Consider the following 16,833-nt stretch of genomic DNA (forward strand, 5'->3'; position numbering starts at 1 on the left):
AATCAAAGTGTTCTTTGGAGTAAAGTGCTATCATTCCTGGAAATAACTATTTTCCCTAAGAAACAGATTCTGCCAAGAGAAAGTATTGAAGAGCCTTTGCCCCCCTTGGTGCAGGTGCATCTGAAATAGGACTGGACACTTGTGAGGGAAAATCCTCTCCATCCCCAAGACAGTGCTGGTTTACATTCAAAAGTAACATGCGGGGGTGGAGAAAGGTGCCTTGGAAATTCTTCCTGATCATGGTGTTACTGGAATGTGAGTGATATCCCTGAAAAAAAAAATCAACCTCCCTTAAGACAGCAGCCACAATTTAACTGGGAATGAGAAGGTGTCCAGGAGCTGTCGACTCCCTCAGTGCGTGTGAACTGACAGGTCTGATCAGAACCTCCTACAACCCCTTCCAGTGCCTAAAGGGACTCCAAGAGAGCTGGAGAGGGACTGGGGACAAGGGCCTGGAGGGACAGGACAAGGGGGAATGGCTTCCCACTGCCAGAGGGCAGCAATAGATGGGATACTGGGAAAGAAATGTTCCCTGTGAGGGTGGGGAGGCCGTGGCACAGGTTGCCCAGAGAAGCTGTGGCTGCCCCTGGATCCCTGGAAGTGTCCAAGGCCAGGTTGGATGGGGCTTGGAGCAACCTGGGCTAGTGGAAGGTGTCCCTGCCCATGGCAGGGAATAGAAATGAGATGAGCTTTAAGGTCCCTTCCAACCCAAACCAGTGTGTGATTCTATGACTGTTAAGCTGAGGTGGACACTGCTCAGGTGCGTTGCCTGCCCAGGTCCATGTTCACTTTCCCAGCCTTCAAAGCACGTCTGTTGGGTGCTGATTTGGGCACAGGGCTGTGAGCATTGGGTCCTGGATTGCCCCAGCAGCATCTGCAGGCACCTGCTCCCCCATGCTGAGCACATCCCGGCCCCACAGCACAGCCCTCACTGGAGCAACCTGTGCTCTGGGGATGCAGGGAAACACAGCCCTTCCCAAAGGGTTACTAAAGCCCTTGCTTTGGCACTGATCTTCTTAGAATAGTATTCCAGAGTGGTTTGGGTTGAGAGGGACCTTAAAGCCCATCCAGTCCCACCCCCTGCCATGGGCAGGGGCACCTTCCACTAGCCCAGGTTTCTCCAAGCCCTGTCCAACCTGGCCTTGGACACTTCCAGGGATCCAGGGGCAGCCACAGCTTCTCTGGGCAACCTGTACCAGGGCCTCAGCACCCTCCGAGTTCCTGAGTTCACCACCCAAGTTTTTACCTTGATTCTGCGGTAATTTGGAGCTCTGCCTCTTGTCTGCTTGCTAAATTGTTTGGGTTTTAATTCTTTATGGGGGAAATACATTGTTATTTCCCTCTTCCCTCCACTCCCGGCCATAACTATGGGTTCAGTGCCATGGTTTTGCAGGGAGCACTGACTGTCCCCCCTGTCCCTTGAGCCGACAAGGGTGCAAAGCAGGTAGAGGTTTTGTTTCATTGTGGGTGAAGGAGGAAATATGAACCTTGGCACTGTTGCAGAAATACAGGCAACTTCCAGCAGTGGCATTAAATGTCATTTAGAACACATGTTCTCCATCAGAAATGGGGAAGGAGGTCGAAGGGGATGAAGCAGCAATGCCGACAAACCCACTGCTGGGGTATTGCAGCCATCAGGTTCTGACCAACTGAGAAAAATGTGTCCCCAAAAAAATTTCCAAAAAACCCCACATCCCACCTCTGTCCTTTGCAGTTTCTGATGCACTAATTGCCCTTTGCTCTCTCCTCATTGTGAAACCAGAGAAGAGAATTGCATATGGGGCTCGGAGCCACTTGGTCCAGTGGAAGGTGTTCCTGCCCATGGCAGGGGGTAGAACGAGGTGAGTTTTAAGGTCCCTCCCAACACCAAACGTTCTATGTACGTGTGAATACAGGCTTTTACTGGATATACCCAGGATGGAAACACAAGAAGTTACTCCAAAAGATACAGGAATAAGCAAGATTTGCCCAGCAGCAGGAGCGGGCTTCCCAGGGATGCTCTGGAGCAGCAGTGTGGGGTTCTACTGCTGTAATTTCTGTTTCCAAAGGGATTTCCCCATTGCAGTCTCAGGTTTGCTGGAAACCTCAGTTTTAAGAGAGGGTTCTTAAAGGTGATTCTTCAGTACAAGAGAGGGATGACGTGGCAGGACCAAGAACTGCTGTGACAGCATATTCCTAACTCTGAAATAATCTGTGTCATACCTGTTTTGATTGGTGACCATTAATTCTGGTGTGTGGGACATCTTTACCCATCCGTGGATATGTGACACGTTTGGTATCACTCCCCAGGCCCTGGGATAAATCCAAGTAAGCAAAAATCACTGAAGAAGCCTCCCACAAAGCAAAAGGAGAATGGCACTGCCATGCTCTGCTAACACCCACATATTCACTTATACTTGTTTTTTCTCAAGTCTTCCTACTTCCTTTCGATTCACACAGCCCTTTCCTTTTGTTTCTTTATTGTATGTTTTTTTAATTCCAACCCATACTTTTACAATGCATGAGCACATACCTGCATGTTTTAGAATTGGTTTTGTGTCTTTTAAATGTCATTTCACATTATTAGGAGACGTTCCATACGGCGTCATTTTCTCAAGCTCAAAACTGCTTAAAAACCACTGGAAGGTTTATTTATATTATGTGTGCCCATGAAAAGGAGGCACAGCGAGAACACCTGGAAGGTGTCACAATCTGTGGATTTCTGTGGAGGAATTTTGTGCCTTTTTAGTTAAATCAGCTTGTCCTTAAAGATTCAAATTTGATCCCTAGAAAATGCATCCGTTCATTTTTGCATTATCAAAGTGATATTATTTCTGTGCCCTCTCAGCGTGTTGTTCTGCAAAAGCAGCACACACTTGTGAGCTGCAGCCACTTCTGAACAAAATTGAGACAGAGTAGGTTTTGATCAGAGACTTTGATTGGTTCTTACATAACACAGTATTTGTTGGTTCCCAGCTGTAATTTAATGGGCACAGTGTGGGTGCACCCATCGTGCTGCTGGAACACGAGCTGGCTGAAGGACTCTGCTCACCCAAACTCTCAGCTTGTGCATCGCCTGTACACTGATATGTTGGAGTTTTTAAGTCCAAATGGACCAGCTGCCCTTGGGGGCGACACAGAAATGTCTCAAATTTTTGTTTTCCTTTCTGAAAAATATCTCAGATATATCAGAGATGAACAGGAGTTTTCACAGAGAACATATCTCAGGGATTTATTGGGGCAGAGGGCATACAAGGCAATAAGTAATAGTAAAAATTCACTGATTGTTTACTGGGTGGGTTGGATTTGTTGGATATTCCATTAAACATTTATTAAAATCCCACTAACTTGCAGGGCAGAGGTGTAATCTGGCTGCCTAAAGAAAACATAATCATTGTAGGGGCAGCTCTGATCTGTGCTCCCTGTGAGCAGGGACAGGACCCCACGGAACAACTGGGGCTGTGTCAGAGCAGGGTCAGGTTGGATCTCAGGGAGAGGTTTTTCCCCCAGAGGGTGGTTGGCACTGCCCAGGCTCCCCAGGGCAGTGGGCACAGCACCAAGGCTGCCAGAGCTCCAGGAGAGTTTGGACAACACTCTGAGGGACAGGGTGGGACTGTTGAGGTGTCTGTGCAGGGCCAGGAGCTGGACTGGATGATCCTTGTGGGTCCCTTCCAACCCAGAAGATTCTATGACTCTGTGATTCTGTAATTAGCTTTTTATTCTTGACCTTTCCTGTCCATGACTTTCAGCTATAAGTGGCAGTTTGGGGGCTGTGATCCTGCATTTTAGTCACTTGAGCTTTATTTTTGCTTTTGTTTTCATTCTGTATCTTTTCTTTTGCTGACTGTAATTCTTCCAGATCTCAACATCTGGGGGCATTTAATGGCTTTAGACACAAAGAGAAAGTCTCAGAAGGTTTTTTCCTTGGGAAATTCCTCCTCTGGGGTTGGATGCCTCACTTGCCTCAGGTGAGAGACATGAGGAGCCTCAGTCAGAACATGGGGTTCTCTTGCCAGGCTGTTTCAGCAGCACTGGTGGTAAAGCAGCAGAATTTTGCAAGGATGTCCTGCAAACCTCACCAGCAAACCCAGTGCTACCTCACCAGCCCGTGAACACCGCTTTTGTTGTGATCACAGCAGGGTCTGGGTGATGGATGCACAAAGGAAAAGGAGAGAATGAACAGAAAGTACTTTATGGTTTTCCTCAAAGGCACTTCTCTAACTCAGAAATATAAACCTTGTGGTTTATATGGTTTTGAAATGTAACCACAGATCTTGAGAACTGGAAGACATTTGATTTACCAGCTCCTCCAATTTTGGTACCAGATTCAGGGCAGAGCTCATTTATTTTCAGAATGAAAAATGTTGAGAGGAAATATATTAATGTCAAAATGTTTAAAACGGGAACATGCTATTGGGAGAAACTCTCAGAGGAAAAACTCAAAGTTATTTGTGTCTTGATGGAGTGGGCACAGATGTGTCTTTTTGAGATCTCCACCAACATTCTTTAATCTTGTTTTGGTGAGGCTTTACCAGGTGTTTTATGGTCTGCAACCCCCTTTTTTGGAGCTGTGAAGGGAAGGATCAGTGTCAGACTGAGCACTCTCTCTGGAGCTTGGTCTAGAAACGGGGTGGGCTCAGTTGCCTCAGACACGTCTCGGCTGCTGCAGTAGCGGACCCGGCCAGCCCTGCTGCTCACAGCTGGAGCAGGGACAGCTCATCTCTCTGTCTTGCCACATTGGGGTTTTTTACTGGTTTACATCCGTGTTTTGCTTATTTTGCTCATTGAATGTCCCTTGCTAATAGCTGGATATCTCTTCAGGATGTAGGAATCTCTGCAGGATTTAACTTCTCTTCAGCAGTGGCTATTCTGGGTGTTCTTGGTGGGACATATGAAGGCGTTTTTCTGGCCATGCCCCATCCTTGCCTTGTTCTTGTCCTGAGCCAAGCCCAAGTGCACTTGTGGTTCAGTTCTGACCACTTGGTTTTCAGTCTCTTTGCTTTATTCCTCCTTCCCTTGTATTTATTCCTCACTCCCTTGTGTCTGGAGCAGTTGCCTGCTCTCCAGATTTGTCTGGAAGGCTTATGAAATTCCCTGTAAGGTCCTGTTGTTTTTCCTTGGATATCCTGGCATTAGTTTACTGCTGCTTCCTTCTGCGATGTGGATGAGCAGGAACCTGTCTGGTATTCCAGTGGGAATATAGCAGTAGTTATTAATTCTTCATCAATGCCAAAGACACTAATTTTTTGTTTATGGGTGCCAGGAGAACCATGAGGAGGCCAGTCCTCCAAAGAGATCCTGCAGGACACAGAACAAATGAATCGTTCATTTCTTTCAGGAGACAAAATTATGTGAACCTTCACATTTCCATCTTCTGTCTCAGCTGGAGAGTAACTGGATGCAATAGCTCAAAATCCAGCATGAACTGCAGCATCCCTCCTCTCTGGTGGGATTAGACGACGGCGTGATGTGGCTTTGCTGTCCCGTTCATGTTTGGCTCTGGGAGCTGCTGCATGTGGGTTATTTTGTTATGTTTAGCCTCTGACTATATTTCACCCTTAGATCCTTACAAGCCTTACCAGGTAAAGAAAGGAGCAGCCCTGTTTGGTCACCAGCAGGTGATTATTTAGAGTTTCTCTTGTTCAACCCCTGCCCTCTGGCAGTAGGAAACCATTCCCCCTTGCCCTGTCCCTCCATCTCCTGTCCCAAGTCCCTCTCCAGCTCTCCTGGAGCCCCTTTCAGCCCTGGAAGGGGCTCTCCGTTCTCTCTGGAGCCTTCTCTTCTCCAGGTCTCCCTCTCCCCCCCAGCTCTCCCGGCCTGGCTCCAGAGCAGAGGGGCTCCAGCCCTTGGAGCATCTTTGTGGCCTCCTCTGGACTTGCTCCAACAGGTTCATGTCCTTCCTGTGCTGAGCACCCTGGAGCTGGACAGTGCTCCGGGTGGGGTCTGTGGACACAACTGAGTTCTGGGTGCATTCAGTGCCAGGGTCTGGGGAGGGGAAGGTGCCCCATATACCTGTGCCTGCTCAGGGCCATGTTGGCACCACACTGAGCTGGTTAACATTGACTGGAGAGAGGTTTCCATCGGTCTGTGTGTTTCAAACCAGTGAGTTCGGGTTTCAGTTGCAGGGAGGTAAGGCAGGAAAAAGTCAGTAAGAAAAGGGCTGGGTTTGTTGGTTGAGGTTTAGAAAGCTTTTTAACAAGTTGAATTATTGGCTGTATCTGAAGTGAAACACTGCTCTCCTTAACTGCTCTCATTTCCTGTATCATTCCAGCTTGTTCCCTGCATTAATTACAGCTCAGATTTACAGTGTATTTGGTTACACACTGCATTGCATTCTAGTTTTTCTTTCCTGTGTGTGTGTATAAATTTCTTTGGGAGTTAGGCCAAAAGGAGAGTGTGCAGATATGCACACACACATGGGTTGAATTTGACTGTAATTTGCTAATTTAGTGGGGAGTAGGGATCTGGCTTTTCTTCTGTCCTGGTGTAAAAAGAGCCTTTTCTTTTTCCAGAGGAGGAGCAGTAGCTGAGAACTGCCAGTGTTTGGAGAGTTCAGAACAACCAGAGATGAGAGAAAATATTATCTTATGAATTGTAAATGTGGCATTTTTAATTTGTCTGGTGTTTCCCAGAGGTTAGTGGATAATGGGAATATTATCATACTCTTGGCTCAACCAGTAATCAGCTTGCTACTTGAAATATTTTATAAATGCAGTGCCTCAGAGTTCAGTTGGATGAAGTAGAGCATTTCACAGCTGAGGAAGTTTTTTGTGACCTGAAATATGAAGTGTGATGGGATACTGAGCATGAAATCTGGCATTTGGAAATGAGCTCTTTAGGAATTGTAAAACACAAAAGGTGATTGAAAGAATGCTTCCTTTTCAGTTTAACATTTTCTTTTGGCTGTATGAAAACATAAGAGGAGGTACACGAGAAGGAGTGGTTTTGGAGAGCTCATTCAGATTTTTAAATTCATTCTTCACATTTAAACTGTTCATGCCATAGACGATTTTCATTCAGAATATTCTGAGTCATGGTTTCATAAGAAAATGATTGTGCATTAAATAGAATCAAATATCAAACATGTTACTGCTTTTAAAATGAGTTATTCCTAAAAAATTGGTTCAGAAATACTGGCATGATGAGTAACAGTATGATGAATGATAATAGACACAAAAGAACAACTGACTTCAAGTTCTACAATAACTAGGTGAAAAGTAAGAGGAAAATTCCAAATAACCTTCTTTCAAAATATTGGATCCCTCTTTGTTTAGCATTGCCACTAATCACAGCAGCATTTCATCTTCCCTCTTCCTCAGACACCACTTTGCCCAGATCCCTCAGCCTGTGTCCAGTCCAGCCTGTCAAGGACAGACTCTCCCCTCCAGCACCCAAATTCACCCGCTCCCTCCTCCACCCCCAGGTTGCCATGAGGTTACACTTCAGAGCCATTCCCTAAAAATCTGTGTGCTGATCACCCTTCCTGACCTGTGCAAGGTGTTCTCTCTTCCAGGACCGTTTTGTTTCGTGTGAAAAGGGGGTGGGGGTGGACTGGGTGAGGAGCAGCAGCAGGACTGAGCTGTGACTGCACCAGCACAGCTCTGCAGTGTTGGAGGTGGGGGTACTGAGTTAAAGCCGTGCATGGGTGATGGCTGTGAGTCTGCTGGGGTTTGGAGTGCAGGGGTTTAGCACTCTAATCCTGACTGGCAGTTGGAAGGTTGGTGGTTTCCAGCACAGTGCACGGAGTAGCTGATTTCTCTCGGGTGAAACAATACCCCAGTGTGTCTGGGCTGCCTCTACAGAGCCAATAAATCTGCTTTGTTTTGTTTTTCTCCCTCCTTTTCTCTCTCTCTTCCCCCTCCTCCAGGCCAGGACCCACTCCTATTGCTGAAAACTCTTCAGCTTCTCTGGACAAAGCAAGAGCTGAGGAAGGTAAGGCTGAGCCCCCTCGGTGACATGCAGAGCATGTCCAGGCACAGGTCAGACCTGCAATCCTTCACTACTCTTTCATTCCAGCACACAGGGGAAGAGCCTGTGCATTTGCAGCTACAAGTGAAAAGAAAAGGTACTCTGTGTGATGTGGAGCAGCTCAGGGGCTCCTATAAAAGAGCTGGAGTTTACAGGGCTGAGTTACAGAGGGAAAAAAATCAAAGTTGCTTTTGTTTTGTTTTAAACACTTTTTTGTCCATTAAATGGAGGATCTTCGGGGAGGGGGAAGAATACTTCTAGTAGCTGAAAAAAATGAGGGTTGAAGTCGGTAGAGAAGTGCTCTTTGCCAAGTGGAATGATATCAAAGCTTTCCTATTCAAAGTATTTTTTTTTTTCTGATTTGGTTTGTCTTTGCCTTTTAGAGTGGTGAATTTACACTCCTTGGCTAAAATTACTGTAGTATTTTTATATAGCAACCTATGGGCTCTACATGGAGATTTCTGTTAGGGAGTAAAATATATTTCATCTAAATCTTGGAGCTTGAAAACTAACAAAACCAGTAGATGAATTGGCTGAGTGGTGGGTTTCCCATGTTTAACTCTCCACTGTTCAGGCAGGTTCACAGCTGAGATGGTTTCTTTTCTAAAAGACCCAGGACCCTGCATCTCCCCACATAACCACGTGGAATGTGTCCTGTGTGGAATGGCCAGCATGGCTGAGGACCTGGTGTACGTGCTCCATCCTGGGTGTCTGGAGTGTTTAGTCATTGTCCTCATCTGCTGCACTTAGACTTTCCATTACTGGTAGTCTGTGGTTCCCAGCTGAAATTATTAAACAACTGGAAACCCAGTGTGAGAGGTGCCTTTCCAAATGGTCACTCACCAAGGGAGATTTGAGCTCAGCAACTCTAAAGACTTGAGCTTTCCATCAAGTTTTGTTACAGTTGGAGGAAAAAAATATTATCCTTTAGGTCTTGAGGTCAGTTAATCCCACAAAACAACAGTAGAAAAGGGTAATCATCAAAATTCTTTGCACTGGGTACCCTGGGATCTGTGTGTGGATTGGGAAGAAAAATACTCTGGAAATGACAAAGCCTCCCATGGACGTGTCGTTGGCCAGAAAACACCAGAGCATTCCTGCAGGAGGTGGAAAAGCTGGAGGATCCCCAGGACTCACACTTACAGCTCCATGTGTTCAGTTGGTTTGTTTCTGTAATGGTCACAGAAAGACAGAATCACAGACTGGTTTGGATTGGAAGGGACCTTAAAGCTCATCTCATTCCAACCTACCATGGGCAGGGACACTTCCCACTAGCCCAGGTTGCTCCAAGCCCCGTCCAACCTGGCCTTGGACACTTCCAGGGATCCAGGGGCAGCCACAGCTTCTCTGGGAAACCTGTGCCAGGGCCTCCCCACCCTCACAGTCAACAGTTCCTTCCCAATATCCCATCTAGCCCTGCCCTCTGGCAGTGGGAAGCCATTCCCTGTGTCCTGTCCCTCCATCCCTTGCCCCAGGTCCCTCTCCAGCTCTCCTGGAGCCCCTTTAGGCCCTGGAAGGGGCTCTCAGGTCTCCCTGGAGCCTTCTCTTCTCCAGGTGAGCACCCCCAGCTCTTCCAGCCTGGCTCCAGAGCAGAGGGGCTCCAACCTCCTGACCAACTTAGTGGCCTCCTCTAGATTCATTCCAACAGGTCCATGTCTTTCTTGTGTTGGTCATTCCAGTGGGATGTGGCATTGCAGGACATGCAGGCTGCAGCTCCCCAGTGGCGTTTGCAGGTCCCCCTCCAGGCAGTGCTGTGGGGGTGCTGGCACAGCAGGAGTATGTTTCTCCACCTGGAGGATGCATTTCTGACCCCCAGTGAACCCTTTTTGGAACGATGAGGAGGCCTGTGGTGGAACCAGCTGGTGAGGGAAGCTCAGCAGGAATGTCCCAGTGGGTTCTGACATATGCTGGTCACGCTGTGACTGAGATGGGCTGATCCCTGCCTAGGGCCATGCACCCACAGCAAGTGTAGACTCTTAAGGGGCAGGGCTGCCCTGCCCTCTCTGTGCAGCTCAGGAGTGTTGTGCTGCTGCTGCCACCCCAATGTCCAGCCCAAATAACTGAGGGAAGTTGGTTTAAATACAACTCAGTCTGCTCCACTGCCAGGAAAATGGCAGGAGCTTCTTTGCCTCTTGTTGTGTGTGCCTGTAAGTGAATATTGTCTGTGAACTTGGGAGAATCAGCCCTTGGTCTCAAATCAGTGACCATGGGCAGGAGAGTGTCTGCAGAACTGGCATGACCTCAGTTCTGGAACGTGGGTATAAGAAATGGTCATTTCCTACATAGGAAAGACGGTTCTGGAATAACCAGGAAGCATCCACAGACTGCCTGGAGCTGTGTGATTGGAAATAAGGGACCAAAGCTGAATGAAGAAGTGTGTAGTTTGAGCATCAGCAACATTTTCCTATTCCCATGATCTGTCAGGCTGTAGAAATCCCCCAAGGAGCATTCCCTGCCATGGGAATCAATTGAAATGGAAATGGCAGTTATGTCTGAGAGGAATCCTTCTCTGGCAGAGGGATGAGCCAGGGAGCACAGCACTCTTTCCTCTCTGATTTGGGTGTCTCATGCCCTTTCTGGTTTTGCTTTTCCCCCTCAGACTACACACCTCATGGTTGAAGGCTTCAGCTTGCTCCGAGGGCTGCAGGGAGGCTTTTTCCCAGCTTGTCCTGGCCTGGCTGGTACCAAGGCCAGATTCAGTCCAGATGAGCGCAGTTCATGCTGCTGGCAGTGGGGTCAGTGCTGGGAGCTGCTCTGCCCGTGCCAGCAGGACCTGGTGTCTGCTGGAACCCAGCCCGCCGGAGCCCAGACTCGGACTCCAGCCCAAGGAGGAGTTGAGCAGTGTGGTGGAAGCTCTGAATGTGCTGAAGTGGGGCTTTGGGGGGAAAAAAGCCATTTCTGAGCAGTGCAGTTGAGTTGGCAAGTTGCTTTGTTTTCCTTTGGCTGTTGTATTGGATGTTTGTGGTTGGATAAGAGCTCGGCTTTGCCTTCTGCTGTATCTCCCAGTGAAGTTGAAGTGAATTCTTACCACAGGGAAAATTACTTGCAGGGAGAAATCTCTTATCTGAAGTCACATCTTTGTTAGTCATCAGCTTTTTCATGCTGCCTTTGATAGTCTAGTGAGAAAGAAACAGTTTCTGTCGTAAACGATAGGTTCTGTGGTTTTTCCAGACATGAAAGACACTCTGGAAAATGACTGTCTTCCAGTAAATATTGTCTATGAATAAAAAGAACAAATTCATTGGCAGATTTTCTGTAGATTTTCTTTTGTTTTCCATGTCGTTCTTCAAACTTTATGTTGTTTCCATTGGAAGCTCTGACTGGGGCCATGATATACAGTAAATTACAAGTGCTGGCTGCAGCAGGAATGAGCATCTTTTGGATTTGGCTTTTTAGGCAGAAAAGAAAGAGAGCAGCTGCTCTCAGTGATTTCTTGTTTTCTGTCTCTGCCTTTGCCCTCCTCCACGCTGGTGCATGTACCATGCAGTGAGAGGTCCTGTGTGGGTACTGAGGATGCCACTTCCTCACCCTGCCAACCCTTCCAGCTCCTTGGAAACTACTTCTAATGTAAACATTATAGAGATATTGCTCAGTACTGCTAATTTATCACTTCTACCAGATGGGTAGTAAGTAGCCTATTAACATTCACAAAGTGAGGGTCCAATTCCTTCACATTTCTAAACACATCACCCTGGGATTCCTAAGATTTATGGCATGGAGTTTTCCCATGTTCCAAGCCCCTTTGCAGGGCCTTTAGGCTCTCGGAGGTGTGCGATGCCTGACATGCAGGGGCTACTGTAGGTGGTCAGCAGAGAATACCCTGCTCAGGGAGGTTTGGGGACAGGAGCACAGATTTGGAGAATGGCAGTCTGACAGAGTTTGAACTCAGATATTTCATTCATTTTGACCCTGTGTGCAAAATCCAAACTATTTTGAGATTCCCAAATATTCCAATTACGCTGAGGAGCCATTGTGGCTGAAGTGGGGATAAGGTCAAATGTGCAAGTTTGTGGTGCAAGAATGAGGAGGTTCATATACACTGTGCTCGTGTAGGTCTGTTAGAAGATGAGCAGGTTTTTGAACCCAATTCTCTACCTTCGGTACTGCCATTTTCCTAATAACACCCCTCTCTCCAGCTCTCTTCTTTTCTCCCCCTCCCCCAAATCCCAAGCCCCTTTGTCTGCCCCACAGAACAACTTCTCTGTCTTTATGGGATAATTAGTGTGGACAATTGCTGCTTTTCCCATTGGGTTTGAGGTGCAGTGAGCCATGAAGGAATCTGTAATGACATGAAAAGTCACTGGAGGCGCGGATGGTGGCTGAATAGCAACAGTTACCTCTCTGAATAGATTAAATTTAAAAAAATAAAGCTTTGTGTTCAGCTGGGGGAAGGGAGGATTCACTAATCTTTTTGTACGTGACAATGTGGTTTTGTATCTCAGCAGCTCAAGGAAGAAATCAGGCGGGGCTTTGCCGGACTGGAGGACCCTTTGGCAGGACTCCTGGCCATGCTGGAGAACAGCAGTGATTGGAAGGGGAAAGGGCATTCCCTGGGGTATTACATCACCACAGAGCTGCAGCTTTGGATAAAAGAGCATCCTGCTGTTCCACAGGTTAGAACAGAGTTGGGAGAGAGGAGAGAGCGACTGCTTTTAATGTGCCTCAAGTATCTCCACTTTCACTTTATTCCATAGTCCAGCATCTTCTCTGTAGCCTTATACACAGTGTGACAAGGTGTGAAACTCTTACTGAGATGTTGTTGTCTGTGGCATGCTGGTCTGAAAATGAAGTCATATTGGAAGCTGTGATGCCAGAGCTCTGTTTCCCTTCCCAAGTTGGGCTTTCCAGCTCTCCAGATCAAACCACTTCGATGGAGCGTTGATCTTGCAGCCTTTCCAGGCTGGAGGCTCTCCCACTGGAACTCACATCCTTGCTGTCAGGATAAACCCAATTGCAGTAATCTGCTCTGTGTGTTCTTCCAGCTCTGCAAATAGAAGCCAGTTACTGTAGGATTGCTTAACTCCTGCCATATGGTGGGAATGCAGAAAATGGGAACAGTCTGCCTTTTCAGCAGCCAAATGATTAGTTCTGTAATGTTGGGTCATCAGATTATACTTCCTGATGTTTACCATTCCTTCTGCCTTTACATATTCTGACCTATACGGAAAAGAGATTTTCTCTTTCCTATAAGCTGTTGGCTCTGAACTGCAGGATGCTTTTATATTTGTGTTGCTTCCTTTCACATTTTTCCAAATGGCTCTGGTTAGATGTTGAGCTCTGCCATTACAAGATCTACAAAGTGCAGCAAAGTGCTACTGCCACTGAAATTCCTGTGTCACGAGTGTGGGAAATTGTTATGTCATGAATGATCATGTGGGAAACACAAGGATTAATACCTGTGTCTGTGCATGTTTTGATGGTGCTTTTGCTTTTCCTGCCCTTCTTGCACACAGGAGCAAGCCTGGGAGTGAAATGGAATTCTTATGCCTGACAGGTGAGATCTCCCTGGAGGGGAGTCTCTGGATTCAAAGATTTTCTGCTGAGAACTAGAGAGGAGAATTTCTGAAGAGCTGTGCAAGTTCAGAGGGCATTTTTCCAGTTTCAGATTTTACTTTTGCACAAGGCCATATCCCTTCTGCAGAATTATCCCGTAAACTCTTCATGTTTTTGAATTGGATGCTGTGAAAATAACGTATATCATATTGTTCTGATTTGTGCTTGCAGACTCCGTGGGGAAATTGGAGAATCCCTTCCAAAGGAATTGGCTTATTCTGTTTAAACAAGCTGCATTTCCCACTGCTGTTGAATCTCAGCCATCTTTACTAAACCCGTGTTTGATTTTTGTTTTGGTTTTTTCAAGTCTGGCATCGAGCTGAAGAAGCTGCAGGCCCGTGTGCTCAGAATGCTCTCCCAGTGCCCAGCTAATCTGCTTGACCCCCTGATCAGCATTTACCAGCTCCACACAGCAGACCGGAACTATTTGCTTGAACATGTCAGTCATCTTTATCTCAAGGGCGATTACAAAGAGGTGGGTCATGTCTTTCAAATAAATTTACCTTCCCAGCTCTCTGTGAATGTCTGTGTCCTTTTTTTTGGATGCATTTCAATGTGAATTCCGTTTCATCCCAGCAGCTGCACGCTGTGAATGCTGCAGCTTAGCAGGCTCTTCCCCTGTACAGGAGCTATGTCCAGCCTCAGCTTTTCTGCTGGCTGAGTACAGAATGCCAGGGAATCCTCCCTCCCCTCCTTCTCTGACCTTTGAAAGTAATAGGTTAATAGGGTTTAATTTAGAGAATTTAAGGGGATGGTTGTGTTCTTTTTTGTTTTCCTTTTCCATAGCAAGAAAAGAAAGGATTTTAGTAGGCAGTCGTAGACCTGCTGTGTTATCTCCAGCCTGCCTGCTGCCAGAGGGCTTGGAAAACTCAGTGATTGCCCCAACCTCAATTCTCAGCTGGAGGAGTTTTGAAGCCTCTTTACCAGTGAGGCTCATATTCAAACTGTGTAACTGATCCAGACAGGAGTTCACTGCACCCAGGAGCCTGTGTGTTCTACCCTGGGGTTACAGCACTGCAGCATCTCTGGCATCACGGATATACCTTGGTGGCCTTGGGAGTTCTCACGTTCTCATGAGCAAACTACAATAGTGCCAGTGCTTTAGATGAGATATTAGGGAGGAATTCTCCCCTGTGAGGGTGGGGAGGCCCTGGCACAGGCTGCCCAGAGAAGCTGTGGCTGCCCCTGGATCCCTGGAAGTGTCCAAGGCCAGGTTGGACGGGGCTTGGAGCAACCTGGGCTAGTGGAAGGTGTCCCTGCCCATGGCAGGGAGTGAGACTGGGTGGTCTTGAAGGACCCTCCCAACCATTCTATGATCTTTCTGTTTTAAAGACAAAAACTATAGGTTTCTTTTTCTCCCAGGAAGGTGGTTCACTTGGATAGTGTAGAACAGCTTGATCTTGTTTAGCAAAAGGAAAATCTCAAGTGGCAGTATTAAAAATCCTGTTCTTCTGTAAAGCTGAATTCCCAAGTGAGATCCTGGAATTCCATTCATGTTGATTTCTTTGAATACTGAAACAAAGATATTTTGTATTTGGTTCAAAATTCCCAGGTAGCTGCTGGAGACTCACTCTTTTGCTCAAAAAGGTTTTGAATGTGTTTGACAGTTGTAACACTATTGTCCGATTTGACTATATTCAAGTGGGATTTTTAAGTTCATGGCTCCAAAGATATTTGTTGTTTTCATGAGAAACAAAGTTCTTTCTAGATCTGGTTTTGGAAAGCTGTAATTTTTTTTTGTGGAATTGTTTTTCTGTTCTTTCTTCCTCAGCAGAGCTCATTTGCTGCTCATTCCCAGTGTGAAGAACAGGAAATCTCAACAGCTTCTCACTCTCAGCCATAACTTTCTTCTAGTTTTGCTTTGTTACCAGACGGATGAATAGAAATATCTTCAAAAATAACAGGAAATCTTTTACTGCCCTTGGGGACTGAACATACCTCAGTTCACAAAAAATAACCCCAAACAACCTGGAGCTCAGGCTCTGAGCACTGCAGTGGGCTGAGGGTGTCTGTCCATCCTGCTATTCCTCATCTCTCAACTGGAGCAGTGAAGCAGATTCACATGTAGGATTTTTGGCTCTTCAGTCTCTCACCTGAAAGGACAGAAACCTATGCAAGTCCTGGCTGCCATTATTTTCTTGCTGTGTTTGCAATAAGACACTGGGTGTTTTACAGTTCAGTACTTAAAGGGGCTTATAAAAAAGAGTAAGAGAGACTTTTGCACGGGCAGAAAGTGATAGGACAAGGGGCAATGTTTTAAACTAAAAGAGGAGAAATGTAAATTAATTGTTGGGAGGAAATTCCTCCCTGTGAGGATGGGCAGACCCTGGCACAGGTTGCCCAGAGAAGCTGTGGCTGCCCCTGGATCCCTGGAAGTGTCCAAGGCCAGGTTGGACAGGGCTTGGAGCAACCTGGGCTAGTGGAAGGTGTCCCTGCCCATGGCAGGGGATGGGATGAGATGTGCTTCCAACCCAAACCAGTCTGTGGTTCCAGGACTTATTTTAGGGAAGATTATTCCCTTTGTCTGTGGTTTGCCAACCATGGATTTCCACATCTCTGCCCAGAGGGTTAAGGCTCCCTTCCCTCATGGAGGTTTTGGAGAAAGTTTCCTTTGGCAAATGAGATCCCAGAGCTCTGTGGGCATGGCCGTGGCAGTTATTTGTTTCTGAAGTGAATCCAGCCCTCCCTTGCACCTGGTTTCAGTGGAGCTGGCGGGAGGCTGAGCAGGGTCAGGGCACTGTGGGAGGGCAGTGGTGGGACAGGGGGCAGGGGGGTGCCCAGCCGTGCCCAGGCGGTGCCAGGCCCGGGACGATGGCACGGGTGGAGTGACTCGGTGCTGGTTTGGCAGCTCCAGCTGTGGTGAGGAGGCACCTGCTGGGCCAGTGGATGGCACTAGTGCTCCCGGGATGCAGGAAAACAGCGGGTACGGCGGCTTGGGAAAAAGCAGAGATGTGTAAGTGGGGGTTTGAGATGTCTGGGCTATTTGGGGGTTTATCCATCCTGTTGTGAGTGGAGTGAGCAGCTGCTGGAGGAGTGCCAGGCACTGGGAGCAGAGTGAGGGGCTCCCAGCTCTGCCCATCATGGCCCCCACAGTGTGGGGAGATGGGAGGGTTTAGCATTCCCACTCAGGGAGTTCCAGGTGAAGTGTAGCAGCTTTGTCCCCTTCCTAGAATCCCTCCAAAGCCAGCCATGGTTCCATGCTGCCCTCAACCTGGGCTGTACCAGTGATGCCAGAGCCCAGCCATGCTGCCAGGAGGATATGGTGTGGGAGGGCTTTGGGGGAACATGGTGTGGGAAGGGCTCTGGGTGCTGGGGGCTGTGGTGTGGGAAGGG

The 16,833-nt window shown here is 47.4% G+C and overlaps 1 protein-coding gene across 6 annotated transcripts in view; it reads left to right on the forward strand.

Annotated features, from left to right (window-relative positions):
- The window catches only part of EXD3 (exonuclease 3'-5' domain containing 3), a 298,691-nt gene that overhangs the window by 83,976 nt on the left and 197,882 nt on the right, over positions 1-16,833 (forward strand). For 3 of the 6 annotated variants that reach the window (XM_027666967.1, XM_027666971.1, XM_027666968.1), the window contains 3 exons: positions 7,847-7,911; positions 12,390-12,560; positions 13,808-13,975. The exons of 1 other annotated variant lie outside the window; for it this stretch is intronic. In XM_027666967.1, the coding sequence (XP_027522768.1) occupies positions 7,847-7,911; positions 12,390-12,560; positions 13,808-13,975 (404 nt within the window). The remainder of the gene's footprint in view (positions 1-7,846; positions 7,912-12,389; positions 12,561-13,807; positions 13,976-16,833) is intronic. 2 more of the 6 variants (XM_027666969.1, XM_027666970.1) reach the window with 2 other exon arrangements.

This window comes from Corapipo altera, unplaced genomic scaffold, assembly GCF_003945725.1.
Source record: "Corapipo altera isolate COAL_440 unplaced genomic scaffold, ASM394572v1 93, whole genome shotgun sequence".
Classification (NCBI taxonomy): Eukaryota; Metazoa; Chordata; class Aves; order Passeriformes; family Pipridae; genus Corapipo; species Corapipo altera.